The sequence below is a fragment of the Erpetoichthys calabaricus genome (genome assembly GCF_900747795.2).
Source record: "Erpetoichthys calabaricus chromosome 1 unlocalized genomic scaffold, fErpCal1.3 SUPER_1_unloc_17, whole genome shotgun sequence".
Taxonomy (NCBI): domain Eukaryota; kingdom Metazoa; phylum Chordata; class Cladistia; order Polypteriformes; family Polypteridae; genus Erpetoichthys; species Erpetoichthys calabaricus.
Genome location: NW_026261582.1, coordinates 76,542 through 101,074, shown reverse-complemented (window position 1 = coordinate 101,074; position 24,533 = coordinate 76,542). Strand labels below are relative to the sequence as shown.

At 38.9% G+C, this 24,533-nt stretch overlaps 1 protein-coding gene across 1 annotated transcript in view; it reads right to left on the bottom strand.

Moving 5' to 3' along the window:
- The window catches only part of LOC114642297 (zinc finger protein 883-like), a 28,054-nt gene extending 4,991 nt beyond the window's left edge, over positions 1 to 23,063 (bottom strand). The window contains exons 1-2 of the mRNA XM_028791248.2: positions 22,976 to 23,063; positions 9,118 to 9,433 (exon numbers count right to left, since the gene is read on the bottom strand). Of these exons, the coding sequence (XP_028647081.1) occupies positions 9,118 to 9,430 (313 nt within the window). The 5' untranslated portion in view covers positions 9,431 to 9,433; positions 22,976 to 23,063. The remainder of the gene's footprint in view (positions 1 to 9,117; positions 9,434 to 22,975) is intronic.
- Positions 23,064 to 24,533: the final 1,470 nt, after the last annotated feature.

Sequence of the window (24,533 nt, the reverse complement as noted above, 5' to 3'; positions counted from 1 at the left end):
GACTTCAAACCCAGGTGCATTACACAGTATTCACCAAATTAAAATAAAATAAAACAAGTGCAACTTGGTGATGACATCTTTACCAACTGAACCATCATTTAGGCAAACTGTATTAATATGGACCTTGCTTCAAGCTAAGCTATATACATAAATAATAAACCTGCAAATTGCATTTATAATGCTGTTTGTGGTATAGCCCTACGGAATCGTATTAGGGCCACGGTGAAGAAAAAAACAATACGGACACAGGGAAGAAAAAAACAAACTATATGTCCAGAATAAAGTCAACATTTCCACTTTATTCTTGCCGTTTATGTCGAGAATAAAGTCAACATTTCCACTTTATTCTCGCCATTTATGTTGAGATTAAAATCGACATTTCCACTTTATTCTCATAGTTTACTTCATAATTAAAGTAGAATGTCGTAAACTAAACTTCTTCCTAAAATCAATGTTTAATTTAATAGATTTTGTCAAACCCCGTCATAAATTAATGCAGCACATTAAATGCTTTGTGTTGCGTTCCCCGACCCAGTTGTTAATCACTACGCTCTTCTTAAACTGACTTCCTCCGCACTAAGAAAAGACAGCGATCACCACACAGAATCCATTCACTTCATGATATTCCTGCTTTCTGAAAATTTAGAATGCTAAGATAAATACTTGATATCATTTTCATGATGAAATGTATTAAAGCAGGTATTAAACATGCACGGTAGTGAGGTGGTAGTGCTGCTCCCTCGCAGTAAGGGGTCCCCAGGTGTATGTTCAGTGTAGAGAACTTTATGGCAGGTGTGATGAGGCTCCAAAAAACTGGATGTATGAATGGGTATCACACAGGTTTAACTTAAATATTGTGTAAATGTTGGGTTTGTGATCTGGTGGTCGGAGACACGAACACAGAATTCAATGCATGTTCTTCTGAGCAGGCTATCTTTATTACATGCATGCTGTCTCTATCTGACGTACCAAAACCCCAGTTCCTATCCTTCCTTTTTCTTTCACCACATAACCAATCACCACACGATAAACATCTTTGTGAAATTAAAACTAGTTATAAACTTAGCCCACGAAGTGTTCAGAAGTTTAAAAATATTTTCGTTATACATGTTTAATTATGCCATCCATTCAGAGTTGCGCCCATCTCTGAACGAGTCGCCAGCACATCGCAGGATGAATACGAGCAAAACATACACTAGCAGGGTCAATATAGCATAACAAAACCCCACATCCTACATGACTTTGAAAGGAAACTGAAGCACGCCAAGTAAACCCACCAGAAAAACATGCAAATGCAAGGCAGGCATGCTGTCGTGCCCCCATATGATTAATGCATGCTTTAATGCATTTCACCATGAAAATTATATTAAGTATTTATCTTAGCATTCTAAATGTTCAGAGAGCAGGAAGATCATGAAGTGAATGTATTCTGTGCGGCGATTGCTGCCGGCACCTCCTCTTAGTGCAAGAAGAAGTCAGTTTAAGAATCTCGGAGAATACTTAACACAAAGCATTTAATGTGCTATATACAGTAACTTATGACGGGGTTTGAGAAAATCTAGTAAATTAAATATTCATTTTACGATGAAGTTTAGTTTATGATGTTCTACTTTAATGACAAATTACAAGAATAAAGTCAACATGTCGACTTTAATCTTCAAATAAACGGCGAGAATAAAGCAGAAATCTCGAGAATAAAGTCAACATGTCATCACACTATTACACAGTACCCAGGTACATTACACTGTATTGAAAATAAATAAAACAAGTACAACTTGGCTTGCAGTATTATCCAGTAGTATGGAAACAGTATTTACACATCTGACCTTTTAAAACTAATGTATCTCCAGGCGACGGACGTGACTCCTTTTTTTCGGCAAAAGTTCTTCTGTTCATCATTTTCAACTTTATCGTTGGCTTCAGTTTCAGAATGTTCTCTGTCCATTTTCACCGCACAATACCTACGCTACCACTACCTATTTGGTGGTGTAGCAGTGAAAAAGAGCCCTTGTGCAACAAATCCGTGTTTAGCGGTGTAGCAGTGAAAAAGGTCCCCACTTGAACAGTTTCCCGCTGCGCCACGTTCCGAACGTCATTTAGGCAATTTAAACCGGTGTTGCGGTACAAGAAAAATCCATATCATAAAAAAAATAAAAAACGTTTTTCGGTATGAACCGGTATACCGCCAGGCACTAGCTCTCGATTATGGCAAAAAGAAAAAAGACGTTGCCAGTGAATTCAGAATTTCGCCATCAATACTGTCAACTTTCTTAAAAGACAGAGCAAAAAAAGAAGAAAAATCTCGGGTTGCCAATGTATGTGAACTGCTGCATTTGAAGACGCCGAAAAAGCCGTTTTGATGTGGTTCAGTGATGCTCGTTCAAGAAACATTCCAATTAATGCAGCACTCATTCAAGAAAATGTAAGGTTTGTAAACTCTCTTGGGACCTCCCCCAACTAGATAGCACGCTGAAGAGCATCCCGAAGTCCAAACTCCGTGTCTATGGAAGACTGTTTATCTGTTGTTGGGGCAACAATCGGCTCAAAGCTATGCTGCGTCTCTCTGCCAAAGCAAACAGAAAAAATATCAATGGGTGATATGCAAGGAACATTGTAAATGCAGGTAACAGGATTACTTGATCACTGATCTGGCCATGACCCTGCATGACTGCTGTGTCCGAGTATAGCAGGGTGGCAGATCACGTTACAATAAATAACTATGCCGTTCCTGTTTCAAGCTGAATAAAGCTGGTTTTGCTAAAGTACTGAGACACAGACTCATGTTTTGGGGTGCAAGACAGGGACTTATAGTGCGACCCCAATCTTTTAGGATTTGCTTCTGTGTCGCTTCACTGCAGTGCTAGGAGCCTGTTTTTGCCCTGGCTGCAGATGCTGCAATTGTGCTTCGGGACACACCTCAGTGTGTAATTCCCATTGGGTGGGGAGGGTCTCAAGAGTTCAGAAACCTCACAATATGAAGAAGAAAAGGATGATTCGGCTCCTGCTTGGTAACTGTGTTGCCCACAACATGCTCCAGAATTTAGATAATGTTCGCGTTGAATTCCTCGCAACCAATTGCACAACAGTGCTTCAGCCATTGGATTTGGGCATCATTTGCACTCTGAAAGTGTTTTATCGTAAGGAAATGCTGAGAAAAATTATTGTCAGCATAACTTGTAGGCAGGAGATTAAAATTAATGCCAAAGAAGCTATGGAAATGATTGCAAACGCCTGGACACAAGTTAAAGAAAGCAATTATAGTAACAAATACAGAATCTCATTACAATGAAATAATTTTTAGGTCCTTAGGAGTTCGTTGTAACAGAATTTTACCTGTGTATTCTTACCATTAATTGATAATATAATGACAGAGGTTGAGTCTGCCAAAAATACCTTCTTTCAGGCTGTGTGTGTGTGTATGTTCCTCCTAGCATTTAAAAGCAAATATTGGAACTGTGTCATCTGACCACAGAGTTTAAAGATACTTCAGCCAAATTTTTGATGGAAAAGTATGCATGAAGATATTTGGGATGATACAAGCTACATGTTGGACTGCACCGGTACCATTATGTTCATGGGAGCAGTAAACCATGGACTTTATTACTGATATGCCTTCCTCCAAGGGTTTTAATACAATTTTTGTGGAGGCAGATTGAGTTTTGAAATGTGTGCATCTTATTTAATTCTACTAAACACCTGGCAGGTCTCTTTCTATAGGGTGGTCCAGATCTTTATGCAATTTTCATTATGCTATAACTAACTTTATTACATAGAAAATCACTCAAAAAATCCCGGACCATCGAGAAGTGTGTGAACTGACGACATGAAGAATCATCTTTGCGCTGAACGGGAATCGTCCCCACATAAATCAAAGTCATCCAGATGATCTGGATCTGCATAAATAGATCTGGACCACCCTGTAGAAAAGACTGATAGTATCTATGGTTTTCTGTATCAAGATGTATCAAACCGTGGTCTTCCATTTATTTCTTGCTTCTAGAAACTATTCTGTCAGAGATTTGGTTGTTCTATAAAACTTAAAATGTTTGGTTATCACCCAGAAGCTAATGGGCAAATGTAAAGAATTAACAGAGGCCTACAGAAACACTTGTGCTGTTTGATTGGTCCTAATCAAGATGACTGGGTTGATTTTTTACCCATTGCTGACTCTGATAGGAATGTACCAGTTCACTCTGCTCCTAAAATGTCACCATTTGAGTGCCTGTATGGTTGTCATTCTAGATTCCTTGAGTCACCTTCCTCTCCACTTTTCCATCTGTTTTTAAATAATTACATATGTAACAGTTTTGTGAAAAGTTGAATTTGGCTCAAAAACTTTTTGAAAAGCTCTTAGCCAAATGATTTTCTGATTGCAAATGTAAGGCTACTCCTATCGTTAAAGTTGGGCAAAAGGTACGGCTAGAGACCCAAGACATCAGTCTACATAGTGACCCTTTTTAAACTGATACAGCACCAGAATAGCATTTATTTTGAGAAGATCATGCTTTTAATTCTGACTTTTTCCTTCACTCCATATAGTTATTTGATGAACTCAGCCATGGTTTTTGGTGGATGGACTGTTCGTCTAAATCAATTGTTTTGAATTTTCGCAGTTTGCCTTAGCTATTTAAAAAAAAAGTAATAATTCCTAACACTAAACGCCTTTACTGGGTGGCATAAAGTCACGTAGGCTGTACTAAATGAACTGTCTTCCTATAGTTAAAGTTTGTTTTTGCATTATTTGTCGAGTTCTGATATCACCTACACCCTATTCTGAGTTTAGGCCATGTTTTGTACTATAACCCCCCCCCCCCCCCCCCACCCCAATCACTGTATTTTTGTAATTTTGATAAGTCATTTTCTTTACCCTTCCGTCAATGACATAATTTGTGGACATTTTGTGGCTGCTGACGTGGCTTAGCTCCATCACGTGATGTCATCTTGCCTCCTTATTTAAGATGGTGGCATGCTATCCTCCCTCTCCTAGCTTTGTCATAATTGGCCGTGTTCTTCATATTTGATTTTCAGTGACAGATACTGTTCTGTTCCATTTATGCTAATCAGTTTGAAACGGCTTTGTTTTCCTGTCTGTTTTAACTCATTATGTGATTAATCATTTGTAAAATGTTAAATTCGATCATACCTGTGAATTTATTAGAGCCACCACTCAGTGAACAGTGCTACAAAATACAATTACTGAACTGAATCGACATTTTTTTCCTATTGCTCTAAAATGTATGAATTTCAAAAAGATTTCAAGTACTGTACCAACTTGTATTTTCGAAAACTTCAAAAATAAAAAAGCCACCACATCACAAAGATCAGCCCCTTTTCATACGGGGCAACTGAATTGACAGTAAACAGGAAATGGCTAAAAGTATCAAAATCCTTTAAAACTAATTTCATTGAATGTTTCACACGTTTTAGATGAAATCCTGCTTTATTTAATAATTATGTTTGTTTAACTCAGTAAAGTTCAGTGGACCAATTTTCTTCACATTCACAAAGTCGTTGCAATATCAGATTATATAATGACTAGCAAAATACCTGCGTTTCGCAGCGGTGAAGTACTGCTTTAAAATTTTAAATAATAAACTGAGGGAAAATGTACCAATAATTATTTGTTAAGGATCTCTTTGTATACCACGTTGTCAGTTCGCCCCTCCGGTTGTAATATGACCAAGCTGTACGCTGAGCTTACTCAACGTATAGTTGGCCATGTGAAAAGCCATCTTGCCTCAAATCAATGCCTACCTTTTGTAGGGTCTGTCCCTGAGACTTATTAATTGTCATTGCGAAGCAGAGCCTTACTGGAAATTGGAGGTGTTTGAATTGAAATGGGAGATCAGAGGGTATAACGGGGATGCGAGGAATAAAAACTCTCTCCCCTGAACCACCGCCAGTAAAAATAGTTGCCTCAATTAGGTTCTTTTGGAGACATGTGACCTGAAGCCTCGTGCCATTACAAAATTTCGGTGGCTGTAAGTTTCTCAGTAACATTATTGGTGCCTCAACCTTCAAAATTAGATTATGCTCAGGAGTGCCTGGAGGATTCAGAGTGTGGACTGAGCTGCAGGCTATGGATGTATATATGTACATAAGTAGGATTCAGTTAGCGTTGGGAATCCGCGTACCAAATTTCTTGAAGATGGGCCCATTAAGTAACAAAGACCGTTGGAAAGTTCAATATGGCGGCCGACAGTGGTGTCACACCACCGAAATAAGTATGTACATCGGTTTCGGTTAGCGCAGGGAAGCAGCCTACCAAATTTCGTGAAGATGGGGCCATAAATAAGAAAGTTTAACATGGTGGACGTTGTCGACCATTATGACCGTTACATGTAGAATTTCGAAATGAAACCTGCTTAACTTTTTTAAGTAAGTACACATACACGGGAAGTTGGACAGTTCGTGATGAGTGAGTCAGTGTGGGTTTTGCCTATTATTAGTATAGATGTATATGTGTATGTATATATATGTGTGTGTGTGTGTATTTTATATTATTATATTATAATCATCAACATTAAAAGAAATAAACATTTGAAATACGTCAGTTTGTGTGTAATGAATGAATCTAATATACATGTTTCACTTTTTGAATGGAATTACTGAAATAAATCAACTTTGTCATGATATTCTAATTTTATGACCAGCACCTGTATATATGGTTTTGGCATCCAAGCGCTTTTTTTCCAACCTAGAAGACGTCTCTTGAGATCCGTTTAATCGCCTCATTGATTGCATGTCTTCCAAGGTAGTTTCAATCCCCATTTCCTGCACCGAGTCATCTCCCCTTTAATGAGTGACTGTGTTAGTGGCCGTACTTCGTACAGGTCTTTGAACGCACTGAATATTTGTAACTGGTGTCGCCCATCGGTTACTTTCCACAGGGGATGGAAGCAATTGTCGAGTGACAAAAATTATTTGTAAGTGATTTCGCATTGATGAAATAGTAAAAACTTGATCACCTGGGTCAATACCTAAAGAAATACACACAGCAAATGCAATTGAGAATACACCAGAATCTGTATGATTTAATTGTTGCTGTGCGTCTTCATAAACTATGGGAGGTTTGTAAGGAAACAAAGCATGAAGGAAACGAAGCTGCTCTTCGGTGAGGTTGAATTTTTTATCAGCGTTTAAACTGTCATAGACATGAATTACAGCACCATCATAATAGGTACACACCCAGTGAGTCACTCGTTCAGTAGCTGCAGAAGGTAATATTTTTCATTTTGTAATAGTTAATAGGTAATAGTTTTGCATTTTGTGGAATGGGCATTATAGGTATATCAGGAGTCCACATTAGCAAAACCTCTTGAGGTTGGAAAATTGTATGCACAGCTAAAATTTCGTTGAATTTGCTCATGTGATCTGTTGATAAATAATCATTATTTAACAACTCATTCATTGCAAAATCTGACAGTGGTAAGATCACTCCTTCCATAACACTAAACACAAACACTAAGTAGACACTAACACTAAAAAACGGCAACACCGCCGGGAAGAACACTAAATGAGATAAAGTAAAAGTCTACTAAACTTCTTTATTATAACTGCTTTATTGTAGCAGGTGAGGGGACGCTGGCGCACGCTTGTTGTCGCCGCTCCTCCCTGTTAACAACACTTTTCGCAAAATTCGCCTTAATTCTGCACTCTCTTACGCTTGTTTTATTTTGTTTATTGTACGTATAGTTCGTGGATATAGCTGACTCGAATTGCATGGATTTGGCTTAATATTTACAGATTTTATGGACTCCACTTTACTGGGAACAGCTGAGTCTGTGGATCACGGGACGAGACCTACGAACATTTCTTTGTACCTGGCGATCTAGCACCTCGGGATGATCTGTCTCCGTGATTACATTCACTATGCTGATCTGCTCCCGTTTCATCTTACAGTACTCTACGACCAGGAACTGATCTGATGTTCATACTAACCTGGCTTATGGCTCCAGGGCGATCACGCCTGAAATTACCAAGCGTTACTGTTTATGGCTGTGTATTGGAACATCCAAATCCTGCTTCCTCCTCCTGCTGCTTGCTATCGCCGCTCACCTACGCTACCACACCCGCCTGTCCTACCGGCTGCGTTCTGCTGTGTTGCTTCTACACGGCTATCAGGTAAGTATCACTCACTATTTTAGCGCTTTGAGTACTGAGAAAAGCGCTATATAAATGTAATGAATTATTATTATTTATTATTAAACAATAAAGTACAAAAACGAAGTAGAAAGTAACACTAAACCGCAACACTGCCGGGAACACCGGCACACCGCGTCTACTAAACACTAAGAAACACTAAAGGAAAAAATAATATTCAGTAAGTACCACGTCTACTAAACAGTAAATTAGTAAAAGAGAAAGGACTAACCACGTCAGCTGAGGAGCGAAATGAGGTGAATGGGAGGGGAGATGATCACGTGACTCCAACACCCGCCTTAACTCTCCGTCCCTCCACAAACACAGCCACACGGATCCCAACTCTCGATTATATAAATATATATATATATATATATATATATATATATATATATATATATATAATGATAAATTTGAACAGGACTGGTTTATCCATTCACAGGTTTTGCACTCCACTGATGCACAGAGATTCTTACACACAGGCAGACGTGAAACACTTTCATTCAGAGGGGTCTAAACTGTGCAAATTTATTGAACAGTCAAATGGGTGACATGTCTACTCCACAATACAACATATGGAGAAAGTAAAAAGGCAATACATTATTGTTTGAAAGGGTTTCTTTAAAGAAAGCTAAAAACAAACAGATTTGATTTTTCTGTGACTTCACTTTAATTTGTCTAAAATCTATTAAAAGGTTTTCTTCATAATAAAGACATTAAGTTAGTGATTATTATTAAAAAGAGACACAACCCAAACTAAGGAAATTGTGAACTGATAGTGTTGGTTGAAAAAACTGCAAGAACAACTCAGCCAGGCCTCCTCAATCCAATCCAAAGGATTAATTGTTTCTGTTCCTTATACTTTAAAAATGAAACCCGTATTTTTAAAAAAGCCTTTGTTTCTAAGCAGAGTGAAAATGCAAGAAAGCATCCTTCAGGTAAATCATAACTGCCTTATTTTATTTTAGCACATACCTTCTCCAGTTTGATTTGGACACAATTTCTTCTCGGGCCTCACTGTGTTAGTTTTCAAGGATTCTGACGGCTTGTGAGCATTACTGTCCTTCAAGTAGCAGCGTCTGCCCAAACTGGATCCCAATCTGTTTAAGTCTTCATCTGGGCCCATATATTGAGGATTACAGTCTCTCACCTTCATACGGTTTATAATTTTGTGGGGTCTCTGAATGTTAGTCCTACCCTTTCTTTTGTTCCTCTTTCGAGAGACATCCTCTTCACGTTGAGATTCTTTCTGTAAACTCTTCTGGCCAGCTGGATACATTTTTGGCATCTTCTACACACAGAAAAAAAAACACAGGGTTAATTTAATTCAGAAGTGCAATACAAATGTAACACATTTAAGTCTCATTTTTCTATGTCTTCATCAGTTAAGAAAGAAGCCAAGTCAAGTTATTCACCGAGACCACATGGGCAGAGTAAGTAATCAATCTTCATACCAGGTGACCAGATATGAAACAGTCTCAGGGAGTGTGTCATGCCTTTACAACACACCATTATGACTCGGCACCATCTGTTGATATTAGGGATGTTATGATATTAGAACTTTTGTATGTGATACACTAATATAACACAATTTTACAATGCTGGATACCCTTTGATACCACAGCAAACACAGAAATCTTATTCACCCCCCTCCCATTAAAGAAGTACTGGTATTCATAAATCTCAAAATATAATGCAAGCCTTGAAATGTATTGTGGGGCAGGGATGGAGACCCCCAGTGCAATAGCACAAGGTAGGGTTTACAATCTTGGTGGGAGTTTCAGCACAGAGTTTATAAAGAATGATATATCATGAAGTGTCTGATTTATCTTAGCATGTGCACATTTCTAATCATTCTCAGACAGTAGTTGAAAAACACTGCTTAAAATCCAAACTAAAAATTAAAATTCAAAACATTATTATACTGTTGAATTACTGAATTCCAAGATTATTCAGGATACTTTCATTTAAATAAAAACTCTAAGATGTTTTTGTAACAACATAGTTTTAAAGTCTAGTTAATCACAGACCCATTCTGTTTGAATTGCAACAAATGCTATTGCAAGATTTAAATTTGCATCATTAGCTGGTTAAAAAATATTACTAAAGAGCAATATTTAACATTCAATACTGTTAGGGTCCCGGAATTTTGTTAATAGTTAATGTTAAGGAAGGTTTATACAAGTTAGGCCTGAGGATTTTGTTAAAAAACAGGGGCATATGAAGGAGGAACTTAAAATCGCAGGTCAACTTGTCTAATGTGAAACTGCCCCAAGCTTACAAAATCCAAAACCATTAATCAAGTCACAGCCTTCATTTACATAATCTTAGAGAGATGGCGGCAGTTGGCGGTGTGTCCCTGTAAAGATGGCCGCCTAATGTGAGACACCCAATGTCTGACTTCAACTAGCCTGCGACTTGCTAAGATACATTTAAACAGGTTTGATTTTGTTTTTAGTCTTAGGGGCAGACTGTGTGTGCAGGAGAGCAGACAACCAGTGAATGTTTCCCTGAAGTAGAAGGCATAGAGTTAAGTGAAGAGGAGTAAGAAACTGCAGGTTTTTAACCTAACAAAAATAAGAGATGTTCCTCTTTCTGTTGTTTTGTGTTTCGGATAGCAAAACAAAAAGGGGGAAAAAATAAAAAATAAAATAAAAGGTGAAGATTGCTGCTGAAGAGCTACAGCTGTTAACCCTTTGTACACCACAGGTGTCATCAGCAGCACGCTATTGGCTGTTAGAAACAGGGCAGAGCACGACTCTGCTGAATGGTTGTTTAAATAAACATGGTCTCGTCTGTTTATAGGAGATGGACGTTTGAAGCAGAGCCCTGCTAGCAGCAACTTTATTTTCCCACGTATTTCATATTATTTAGAGGTATCCTGTATTTAACCCGACCAAAGAACTTCCACTACAATATACAAGCATGAGTAACAAGAAGAAAAGTCAGAAAGAACCGAAAAAGAAACTTAAAGACACTTCAAAGTCTGGACAAGACATCCGGCCTGAGTGCAAGGTATGGCCTCTCGGAGACTGACCTGGAACAGGCAGATGAATGCGCAGATCTCCTGGCACCCCGCTCCATTGTATTGTCTCCATTCGAGAGTGAAAATGGGAGCTAAGGTGCTAGTGATACAGGTCACGCTGGATCGCCGATTTCTGAGGATCATTCGAGACTAGAAAAGGCCCTGCAGGATATGCTCTCATCTACACATCGCGAGCCCGCAGCACCTGCTGTAACAGGAGCTACATTTCCACTCGCGGAGCACGAAATCCGAAGCGAACTGTCCGAATTGAAAGAGATGATTGGTACACTGGCTGCCGCCATGGCTACGGCCATAAATGAGCTTAAGAAGGATAACAAGAATGAGCTTACGAAATCTAACATTGAGCTTAAGAACGAGATAAGAAGGATATCATCGAGATTAAAAAGGATAATAAAGACCGGGAAACGTGTCTATTTAAATGTTTTGACGTGAACTTTAAAAGCATGTTGGAGAAATTAGAGGAACACATCGAAGAAACTAGATCCAAACTGAAAATGCTTACCGACCAGATTAATGACGTTTCAGATCAGCTGGATGACGTTAAGCAGGCATTCACGGCTCAAGTTGAAACAGCGGAACAATTGGCGTCTAACGCTGATGAAAAAGCTACAGCTGCGAATTCCGAATGCAAAAAACTTGGAGACAGACTTGCGGCCATGGAAGATGGGTACAGAAGAAATAATATAAGAATTGAGGGTATACCTGAGAAACAAGAAAGCTCAAGCCCAGTGAAATTTGCAGTAGAATTACTCTCTAAAATAATTGGAGACGATTTTAAATTCGACATTGAGATAGCAGCTGCTTATCGCACACAGGTCAAGTACCTTTAAACCTTGGTCTTTTATTGTCCGCTTCGAGTGACTGAGATGTAAGCTTGATGTGATGGCACTTCTCAGACACAAGCAAGACATATTTGAAAATAATCTTATTCGTATTTTCCCCGACTTCTCACCATTAACAGCTGTAAAACGTGCAGCCTACTTTGACATTAAAAAGTTGCCACAGAAAGCCAATATCAAATACAGCCTCTTGTATCCCGCCAAACTGAAAGTGGAAGTTCAAGATCAATATTATGTTTTTTCAAGCAAGGAAGAAGCTGAAAAGGAATTAAAGAAGCTGTTTCCGACACTCTTTTGAAAGTTAATAAGGCGCCGTATTCTATCAAGGCATGGGAAGGACCTATCATCTGCTCTCGGATCCACTCTTAAAGAGACTGGTATTATAATTATAAATCCTTTTCTTTATCTGGACATTATATGTTTATGTCTTAATTAGAGTTATAGACGTGAGTGTGGAAGTGTGGAAGTAATTAAAGTAGGATTTGTTTTTTTTTTTAACTACCTTAAAGTAGACTGTTTAACATCATACTCTGGGTTTATTGCAATTTCTAGTATTACATTACTATTACATTTATACTATTACATTATACTATTACACTAGGAATTACCATGTTTATCCTAGACTACTTTTTAAAATGATTCACAGGGTTCATTTTTTTTTTTTATTATCTTAATATCTTAAAATTGCTGAAGATTAGGGCGGCACGGTGGCGCAGTGGGTAGCGCTGCTGCCTCGCAGTTGGGAGACCTGGGGACCCGGGTTTGCTTCCCGGGTCCTCCCTGCGTGGAGTTTGCATGTTCTCCCCGTGTCTGCGTGGGTTTCCTCCGGGCGCTCCGGTTTCCTCCCACAGTCCAAAGACATGCTGGTTAGGTGGATTGGCGAATCTAAATTGGCCCTAGTGTGTGCTTGGTGTGTGGGTGTGTTTGTGTGTGTCCTGTGGTGGGTTGGCACCCTGCCCAGGATTGGTTCCTGCCTTGTGCCCTGTGTTGGCTGGGATTGGATCCAGCAGACCCCCGTGACCCTGTGTTCGGATTCAGCGGTTTGGAAAATAGATAGATGGATGGATGCTGAAGATTATTTTAAGCTTATAGACTGTTAATGATTATATTTTCAGCAGGTGGTATTTAGAATTCAGCTGCAATAGATATCTCTTTGCTTTAATTCTCTAATAACGATGTGGGGTGGGGTTTGTTTTGTTTTGGACGTGCTCTGTCTCTTCGTATGTCAGAGGACCGGGACATCGTGAAGTTGGATCAAGCCTCATGTGGGGAGGCAAAATGGGGGGTGGTGGGATAAAAGGGGGAGAGAACGAGAGCAGGCTATATCTAATCTATTCTTCTAATCCCTATAAATATCAATGCAACGATAGGCTAAAATGCAATAACTCATGGGGAATCTTGAAACGAAGATAAAAACTGCCTTATTACCAGTTAAGAATATAAAATGACATTATAAACTCAGAATCAATGTCTCCATGATACAACAACAACAACAACAACATTTATTTATATAGCACATTTTCATACAAAAAGTAGCTCAAAGTGCTTTACATAATGAAGAAAAGAAGAATAAAAGACAAATAAGAAATTAAAATAAGACAACATTAGTTAACATAGAAAGGAGTAAGGTCCGATGGCCAGGGTGGACAGAAAAAACAAAAAAAAACTCCAGAAGGCTGGAGAAAAAAATAAAATCTGTAGGGGTTCCAGGCCACGAGACCGCCCAGTCCCCTTTGGGCATTCTACCTAACATAAATGAAATAGTCCTCTTTGTAGTTATTGTTCGCACGGAGTCACTTGATGCTGATGGTTATACAGACTTCTGGCTTTTAATCCATCCATCATTGTTGGAACATCATGGTGCTTTGGGTAGATGGTGGTGGCACAAGCCACCACCAATAGGACACCGGAAAAGAAAACAGAAGAGAGAGTAGGGGTTAGTACAAATTTTGAATGAATAGTTATTATAATGAATTGGATATACAGAGTGTCAGGATTAAATTACAGTGAAGTTATGAGAAGGCCATGTTAAAGTAATGTGTTTTCAGTAGTTTTTTAAAGTGCTCCACTGTATTAGCCTGGCGAATTCCTACTGGCAGGCTATTCCAGATTTTAGGTGCATAACAGCAGAAGGCCGCCTCACCACTTCTTTTAAGTTTTGCTCTTGGAATTCTAAGGAGACACTCAGTTGAGGATCTGAGGTTGCGATTTGGAATATAAGGTGTCAGACATTCCGATATATAAGACGGGGCGAGATTATTTAAGGCTTTATAAACCATAAGCAGAATTTTAAAGTCAGTTCTGAATGACACAGGTAACCAGTGTAGTGACATCAAAACTGGAGAAATGTGTTCGGATTTTCTTTTCCTGGTAAGGATTCTAGCAGCTGCATTCTGCACTAACTGCAAACGATTGATGTCTTTTTTGGGTAGTCCTGAGAGGAGTGCATTACAGTAATCTAGCCGACTAAAGACAAACGCATGAACTAATTTCTCTGCATCTTTCGATGATATAAGAGGTCTAACTTTTGCTATGTTCCTTAGGTGAAAAAATGCTGTCCTAGTGATTTTATTAATATGCGATTTAAAATTCAGATTACAATCAACGGTTACCCCTAAGCTTTTTACCTCCGATTTGACTTTTAATCCTAATGCATCCAGTTTATTTCTAATAGCCTCATTGTATCCATTATTGCCAATCACTAAGATTTCGTTTTTTTCTTTATTTAATTTGAGAAAGTTACTATTCATCCATTCTGAGATACAGGTTAGACATTGTGTTAGCGAATCAAGAGATTTGGGGTCATCAGGTGCTATTGATAAATACAGCTGTGTGTCATCAGCATAGCTGTGGTAGCTCACGTTATGTCCCGAGATAATCTGACCTAATGGAAGCATGTAGATTGAGAAGAGCAGCGGACCCAGGATAGAGCCTTGTGGAACACCATATAGAATATCATGTGTCTTTGAGTTATAATTACCACAACTAACAAAGAATTTTCTCCCTGCCAGGTAGGATTCAAACCAGTTTAAGACACTGCCAGAGAGGCCCACCCATTGACTAAGGCGATTCTTAAGAATATTATGATCAATAGTGTCAAATGCGGCACTCAAATCTAAGAGGATGAGAACAGATAAATGGCCTCTGTCTGCATTTACCCGCAAGTCATTTACTACTTTAACGAGTGCAGTTTCTGTGCTGTGATTTGTTCTAAAACCTGACTGAAATTTATCAAGAATAGCATGTTTATTGAGGTGATCATTTAACTGCATAATGACTGCCTTCTCTAGAATTTTACTTAAGAAAGGCAGGTTAGAGATGGGTCTATAATTTTCAAGAGAAGAGGGGTCGAGATTATTTTTCTTAAGTAGGGGTTTAACTACCGCAGTCTTAAGACAGTCTGGGAAGACCCCCGTATCTAATGACGAATTTACTATGTCAAGAACATTATCAATAAGCACACCCGATACTTCTTTGAAAAAATTTGTTGGTATTGGGTCAAGGGCACAGGTGGATGGTTTCATTTGAGAAATTATTTTATGTAAATCAGGTAAATCTATCCTAGTGAAAGACTCTAATTTATTTATTATGGAGTACTGGGGTTTCGGGGGATCCTTAGTGTTGGGGAGATATACTATGTTATTTCTAATATCATTAATTTTTTGATTGAAAAATACAGCGATAGCCTCACAGGTTTTACTGGAAGTACTTAGGAGGCATTCCTTTGAGTTACCTGGGTTTAACAGATGATCAATTGTCGAAAATAACACTCTGGGATTACTAGCATTGTTATTTATAATCTTAGAGAAATAGCAGCGCCTCTCAAGACGGACTGTGTTATTGTATTCTGTTATTTTAACTTTTAATATCTCATAGTCAATAGTTAGTTTAGTCTTCCTCCATTTACGCTCAGCTCTACGGCATGTTCTCTTTAAATCAGACACTCTTTGGGTCTTCCAAGGTATAACAATGTTAGAAGATTTTTTAACTGTCTTTTCAGGTGCAACTATGTCAACAGCAGCCCTCACTTTAGTATTAAATCTTTCCACCTTACTATTTACATTCTCCTCGCTATTATAGTTGGCACTATAAACGGACTGATTGGTTAGAATGTTTGTAAGTTTTAAAGTTGCTGATGAGTCAAAGAAGCGTTTTTTAACAATATGCTTCTCATGAGTGTTTTCTATCATTATTTCTATATTAAAAAGTAGAAGAAAATGGTCTGAAAGACCCGTATCAATGACCTGCTTTATATCAACTTTTAGTCCTTTAGTAATTACTAAGTCTAACGTATGACCTGCTTTATGTGTAGGCTGATTAACGAGCTGTCTCAAATCAAAAGAGTCCAGGAGGTTCATAAATTCTTTTACTTTTTGGTCACATTGATTATCTACATGAAAATTAAAGTCGCCGACTATTAAGAGTGCGTCATAGTTCGTAATTAAGATTGACATCAAGTCAGAGAATTCCTCAAAGAAAGACGCGTTGAATTTAGGAGGTCTATACACGGATAATACTAGAACGTGAGAATCTCCCGGAATAACAATGGCGAGATACTCAAAAGACTTGAACTTACCAAAACTGATATTTTTACATTTTAACCTGCTAGAGTAAATGTTTGCTAGCCCTCCACCTCTCTTTCCTTGGCGATCAGCACGAGTAAAACTGTAATCTGGAGGCGCAGATTCGATTAAAACAGCTGCGCCATCTGAGCTAAGCCACGTTTCACTTAGTGCAATAAAATCTATTTTTTTTTCACTAATAATGTCATTGATAAAAAACGTCTTGTTAGTTAAAGCTCTAATATTTAATAGTGCCATATTCAATGTTTCGGAGGAGCAGAGATGAATACTATGTGCGTTATTGATATAGGGAACAGGAATTAAGTTATTTTTATTAGCGCCGCTCTGCGTGTATTTTTTATTTAATCTATGATCTGTTTTTACAGTTTTAATACATTGTTCATCTAAAGTAGTAACTTTAATTAAATTATTGGCGTTTATGCCGTATTGCCTAGATTTTCTATGTGCATTAAGATTGGTTATTACAGTATTTATGTTGCGCACTTTTATGGAAGATTTTTTTAAACAATTATCATGACCAAACACAGGAGTGGCATTTCGGAAGGGGTTAAAAGCAGAGATAGATAGTCAAGATAAACGAATTACCTTCGCTATGTTTTCGGAGAGGACCCGGGCGCCGAAGCTGTTCGGATGCAGGCCATCTCGCTTGAAGAAACGCGGTCTTTCCCAAAAGAGATCCCAGTTGTTAATGAACCCGATGTCTTGATTCTTGCAGAAGCCCTGCAGCCAGTTGTTTAAACCAAGCAGACAACTGTAATACTCGTTTGATCGTCTGACGAGAGGGAGTGGACCCGAGATGAATATCTTTGCCGATGGGGTCCTCTCCTTTGTGTCTTTAATTAATGCAGTGAAGTCTGCCTTGAGGATCTCCGACTGTCGGTGCCTTATGTCGTTTACGCCAGCATGTATAACAATGGCTCCAACTGCCCTGTTCTTGTAGATCGCCGGTGCACGTCTCGTCACATCTCGGACACGAGCACCGGGAAAACAAGAAACAAAAGATTTTTAATTAGGGCAAGTGATATTGAGGTTCCTAACAATAGAATCACCTACCACAATTACATCACCAGGAGCTGAAGGCGAACTGGGGACGCTTAGAGGGTCAAACCGGTTCTGGGTTACGATGCTTGCCTGTACCGATGGAGGTGTTCTGGCCTTGAACCCCCGCCTGCATAGCTGAAATACACCGAGGTCATCATCGGGACAGTTAACTTTGTGAGCTGGAACGTTAAAGGCCTGAATCACGAATTAAAGTGAAAGAAAGTATGCTCTCACCTAACAGGCTTAAACGCTAAAATAGTATTTTTACAGGAGACCCACTTACTAACCAAGGATCAGTTCAGATTACAAAAAGACTGGACTGGCCAAATGTTCCATTCTAGCTTTATAAAGAAAACTAGACGGGTGGGAATTCTCATACACAGAACAGTTCCATTTGTAGCATCAGATGTAGTATTGGACCCTGAAGGAAGATATGTGATGGTCATGGGCAACTTATATAACAGTAAAATGATTTTGATAAATGTTTATGCACCCAATGTCGATGATAAGGAATTCATGCAAAATCTATTTGCATCCATTCCCAATGTGAACACTCATAAAATTATAATGGCTGGGGACTTTAATTGTGTTTTAAATCCACATTTAGATAGGACTCCTGTGACAGGGGGGACGACATCTAATACTGCAAAGACAATTACACAGTTTTTAAATGATCACAACTTGTCAGACCCCTGGAGGTTTCTTAACCCAAACTCAAGAACATATTCGTTCTACTCACCAGTGCATTATAGCTACTCAAGAATTGATTATTTTTTTATAGATAATAATTTCCTGCCTACGATTAGATCATGCAAATACGACATAATTGTTATCTCCGACCATGCCCCTCTAGTCTTGGAGCTAAAATCATTAAGCCCCTCACACTCCCCTCGCAGATGGCGTCTTAACCCTCTTTTATTGGCAGACGAGAACTGCACAGAATTTATATCCAAACATATCAGCTTCTTCCTAGAGACAAACACGTCCACAGAGGTTTCTGCAGGAACACTCTGGGAAACTCTAAAGGCCTTCTTAAGAGGACAGATTATTTCATTTCTTTCCCACAGAAATAAATTAGAAACCAAGAAAGTGTCAGAGCTAAGAAGTGAAATTACTAGAATAGATGAAGAACAAGCCAAGCATCCAAGTGAAGCTCTCCACAGGAAAAGGCAGGCCCTGCATACAGAACTTAACATCTTAACAACTAAAGAAACTGAACAACTTATTTATAAGTCAAGACATCATTACTATGAACACTGAGAAAAAGCTAATAAGCTTTTACCTCAACAAATTCACAAACAAGAGGTTCACAATGCAATACCAGTAATCACCAACATGAATGGAGAAGAAATTATTGACCATAAAAATATAATGCACATATTTAGAGATTATTATAAATCCTTATATTCTACTGAGCTCAAAGAAGACAACACACAATCTAATGCATTTCTGAATACATTACAGACACCACAAATAGATGCTTTCAGTGCTGAGGAACTGGATAAACCTCTAACGCTAACAGAATTACTAGATGCAATAAAGTCACTTCAAAGCGGGAAATCAGCAAGCCCTGATGGTTACCCCGTAGAATTTTATAAGAAATTCTCAAATCAGCTAGCTCACCTCTTATTGGCAACATTTACAGAAGCTAGAGACAAACAAATACTACCTCAAACATTTTGTCAAGCATTAATCACCGTCTTTCCTAAACAAAATAAGGACTTGTTACAATGTGCATTATACAGACCAATTTCACTCCTGAATAATGATGTTAAGATACTCTCAAAAATCCTAGCTAGAAGGATGGAGAAAGTGCTGCCCTCGGTAATATCACAAGATCAAACTGGATTTTTTAAAGGCCGACAACTATCTTCCAATCTCCGACGCTTGTTTAATGTTATATATTCACCAGCAAAATCAAACACCCCAGAGATATTACTATCATTAGATGCAGAAAAAGCATTTGATATGATTGAATGGAACTACCTTTTCACTGCACTGGAGAAATTTGGCCCAAATATTTGTGCATGGATCAAACTACTGTATACCAATCCAGAAGCTTCAGTTTGTATTAACAACATTTGCTCAGACTACTTTAAACTAGAACGTGGTACCAGACAAGGATGTCCCTTGTCGCCACTGCTGTTTGCAATCGCCATTGAACCACTGTCGGTTCACTGCTGAAATTCTTATCAGATAAAGGGGATTGTCAGAGAAGAACTGGAACAGAAAATTTCTCTATATGCAGATGATATGGTTTTATATATATCAGACCCAGAAAACACTGTCCCTTAAGTTTTAACAGCACTAACAGAATTTCAAAATATGTCTGGTCTTAAAATTAATCTGAATAAAAGTATACTCTTTCCAGTGAACTCACAAGCATATAATATTAGATTAGACACCCTACCTTTTACCTTAGCAGATCAGTTTAAATACCTAGGGGTAAATATCACAAGTAAACATAAAGCTCTTTATCATCAAAATTTTGCCGTCAGTATGGAAAAAATTAAGCAAGACTTGCATAGATGGTCAACCCTTCATCTCACTCTAGCCAGAAGAATTAACATTGTTAAGATGAATATCCTTCCTAAACTTTTTTTTTTTATTTCAAAACATTCCAATATATATCAATAAATCATTTTTTAAACAGTTAGATTCAACAATAACCTCATTCATTTGGAACTCAAAACACCCACGTATCCGAAGAGCGACCCTACAAAGACCTCAGGCAGAAGGTGGCATGGCTCTACCTAACTTTCAGTTTTATTACTGGGCAGCAAACATACAAGCCATAAAAACCTGGACACAAATAGATGAACATACACAGGCTTGGTCCGCAATAGAAGTAAAATCCTGTAGTACTTCTTTATATTCCCTGCTCTGCTCTCCAATAAATGCAAGTTATCGCAAATATACTAATAACCCAATTGTGCTTTACTCACTCAGAATATGGAACCAAATTAGAAAGCATTTTGAGATGGAAAATCTTTAATCTGTGGCACCTCTGCAAGAGAACCACTTCTTTCAACTCTCGCAAATTTATCCAGTTTTTAATACCTTGAAAAGTTTTGGGATTAAAATGCTCAGAGATCTTTATATAGACAACAAATTTGCATATTTTGAACAATTACGTTCAAAATTCAACCTCCCAGCTACACATTTCTTTCACTACCTTCAAATTAGAAATTTTGTTAAACAGAAATTGCCCGATTTCCCCCACCTCGCACCCTCCACAATGCTGGAAAAAATACTGCTCAATTTCAAGGAATTAAACACCATTTCCGCATTATATAAAATCTTATTAGAGTCCCTACCTTTCAAAGATCCAAGAGGACATTGGGAAGAAGATCTCTTAATCAATATATCAGAAAAGGAGTGGAAGGTAGCAATGCAGATAATTCACTCGAGCTCCATATGCGCAAAGCATACAATTATTCAACTAAAAATTATATATCGAGCCCATCTGTCTTGCTTAAAACTGTCCAAAATGTTTCCAGGGAAAGATCCAACCTGCGAACGCTGCAACCAAGCTCCTGCCTCACTGGGTCACATGTTCTGGGCCTGCACCAAATTAACATCATTTTGGACCAAACTTTTTAAGTGCCTCTCAGACAGCCTTGGGGTCACAATCCCTCCTAACCCATTAACAGCTGTGTTCGGTGTTCTTCCAGATGGACTTGAAGTGGAGAAGGACAAGCAAACGGTGATTGTATTCATTACACTCTTGGCACGCAGACTTATTCTGTTAAATTGGAAGAATCCTAACTCTCCTCTTATAATTCAGTGGGAAACCGATGTTTTATATTATTTGAAATTGGAAAAAATCAAATTCTCAGTTAGAGGATCTGTACAAAATTTTTTCAAAACCTGGCAGGATCTAATCAATAATATTTTAGAATAAGAGAAATAACTATTACCGCATTTAATTCCCTTCTCCATCTCTTATTTACCTATATATTTATTTCTCCCTTTCTTTTATTTATTGTTGCCTTATTAAAAAGCCCTAAGCAATTCTCCTTTGGCTTAGCTCTCCTTCTCAGGGGTGGGGTTTGATTTGTCCTCAATTGTATTTGGTTATAAATTGATCTATTTGTATGGAATGATTACAATAAAAATTAATAAACAGGAAAAAAAAATTAACATGGTTAGGTGATGAGATCAGTGACTGTCGTTGGCAAATCTGACATGCTCCAGGACAAAAATATTCTTCAAAACAACTTTGTCATTATCAACAACTTTGAAACAAGTTTCAAGTTTATCAACTTCATCTTGTTTAAGTACACTCTGCACACATCACAAATATGTTAGTAATTAACACATTATTAAACTCCTATTAAACAGCAGCACCTCCCAGTATTGTGAGATTGGCACGGTGGAGGCCTTGTGTGCCTCAGTCTCTCTTAATGCTCCATTTGTGCTTCTGAAGGACCAGTGTGCTATTGGTAACCCTAAAAGGGGGGGACCAGAGTAAAAGCGGCTCATTATTGACCTTCATAAATACTCTAATTAAATGAAAGTGAGTCTTGTGCAGAAGATGGATGCCAGTCCTGACAGTTCACCTAAGAGTGGCACAAAGAGGTGACCCACACAGCCCACCTCACCACCCTGGTCCAGTGCAAAACAAAAACAAACAGAAGTTATTGGGGTATAGGAAGAAAACCAGAGTACCTGTACAGGGCAGGAGCCAGCTATAGAACATCATAGGGTACACTCACATTCAAGTCTACAACCACACCAAGACAAGTTAGACTTGCCAAGCCACTAAACCTGAGCATCTTTAGTGAAGTGAAGAAAATAAGAATAAAAGAGCAGCCATGGAAACTGCATAGAGACTTAAAAAACAGGCTGAGATTCAAATTCATTCTGACACAACTGTAAGGTAGTAACACAAAGTTGCCCGAGGGACTCCTCACCGCTCTTTCAATGTCCGGCCGGTCATCAACCCCGCAACTGTCAGAACTGAGCGCCGCGCAGTGACAAAAGAGAAACAAAGGCAGAAATCAAAGCGTCTTACGTGTGGAATGGCCGTCTGCTCGATGTCGGCGATTCGGGAAGGAAACGACAAAAGGACACTCGGAGGGGAATGAACAGGCGCCAGCGGTGTGACTGGGCGCTACGAATTAAAATTTGGGATTCAGCCACGTGAAGTGAAGTGAACTGCTGATACGAATGAACAGCAATGGCACGCGGGTGGCCACAGGAGGATTCACTCGAGCAAAGTTCGGCGGGGGGCTAACGAACACGAAATCGCCGCGCGCGGTGATTCTAATGGAGCGAATGAAAACTCACACGTCCATAAAGCACATCTCCAAAGTACTTACTGTCTGCCTCTTGCCGATGAGATTCTTTCTGAACTCGATCACACTTCTGCCTCAATCAACAACAGCCTTGCGTCAGCGGCAGTGTGGCTTCAGGAGCCGTCGCACTGGATGACGTCAGCCTGTCGCTGATTTCGGGTTAATACGCTGTAGCTGGGGAGAGGCTGGGTGGCTCAGTGTCCTGCTGCCTTATAGGATTACTCGTCCTGAGCCTCACGGAGTGGCAGTATTTGGAAATTGGAGTAACAGTGCCATCTACTGGTCATTTAAACACACAGCAGTTTATGTTTAAATAACTGAAAATGTGGTGGTTGTAATTCGTCTGCCTGGGTAATCTATAACGGATTAGTATTGCCATTTTGATCGTTTTTGTTTGTATTCGCAGCTCATTGGTATTTATGTACTTAATGTAGTTCTTTGCTTCTTTATTTTTTTCTGTTTAGATACACCACCCACCCACCAACACACACACACACACACACACACTTATCTATTATATTTGCTGCAGAGTCCGTATTGGTGTTCACACTACTCTCTGGTGTGGCTGCTGCTCTTTCTGTCTGAAGAGTTAGTCCAGCTGGGGTTCGATCAGCCCAGTAACGTCTAGCGGTCCCTCACAACGGGAGTGTATGAATATACCGAGGCATGTTTAGCATACAGCTGATGACGTGTTCATCTAATATTTAAATAAGGCCATATATGGACATCCTGTATTAAGTTACACAGAGATACCTGATACATCAAGTCCGGAGTGACCTTGAGGGGCTGCATACTTGAATGAACTCATCCTACTTACAGTACTCAGACAAAAAGAAATATAACTGAAAAAAAAAATAAAAAAAAATATAAATATATAGGTTTTCTGTTACAGCCGCCACTACCCGCTGTGATAAGAAAGACACGCGATAAAGTAAGAAAATATGAAAGGCAATATGGAGCAGGATAGATAGATGAATGAAGAGATGGCAAAGGTGCTATATAACAGATATTAAAGGCGCAATATAAAAGTGAGAGGGGACAATGTGTAACCCTGTTATCTGATGGCTCTCCCATATAGCACCTTTCACGTCTTTCTCTGGGTGACATGTTGTATGTTGATTGACATATGCAAATACAAATTTCACTGGACATGTGACAGTAAAGGGCCAATCCAGCTATCGTGTAAGCTTTATAGTCAAACAAAACGATTTGATCTGGAAATGTAAAAGAACAAAGGACTGCATCTAGAGAGACACTGGGCATCGCGCACTGGTTTTAATGGTTTGTCTGTCTGTTTCTTAAATGTCTTGGGTATCAGCTGGTGTTTTATTACAAGTCCTCCAGTCCATCAAACCACTTGGTCACACTTTCGACGTTCCTGTGGTCCACAGAGTGAAGAAAAACTTTCTAAAATTTGTATGAAATCAGTCCTCAAGTTTCCGTCGGTGTCCCCATGTTCTCGTTTAAGAGTTTCTCGTACAGTAATGGCTGGGGTCCACTGCACAAATTCCAAAGTGCAACACGCTCAGGAAAGATCATCCATGATGAACAGCCACTCAGAGCTGACCCCCACAAGCCGATG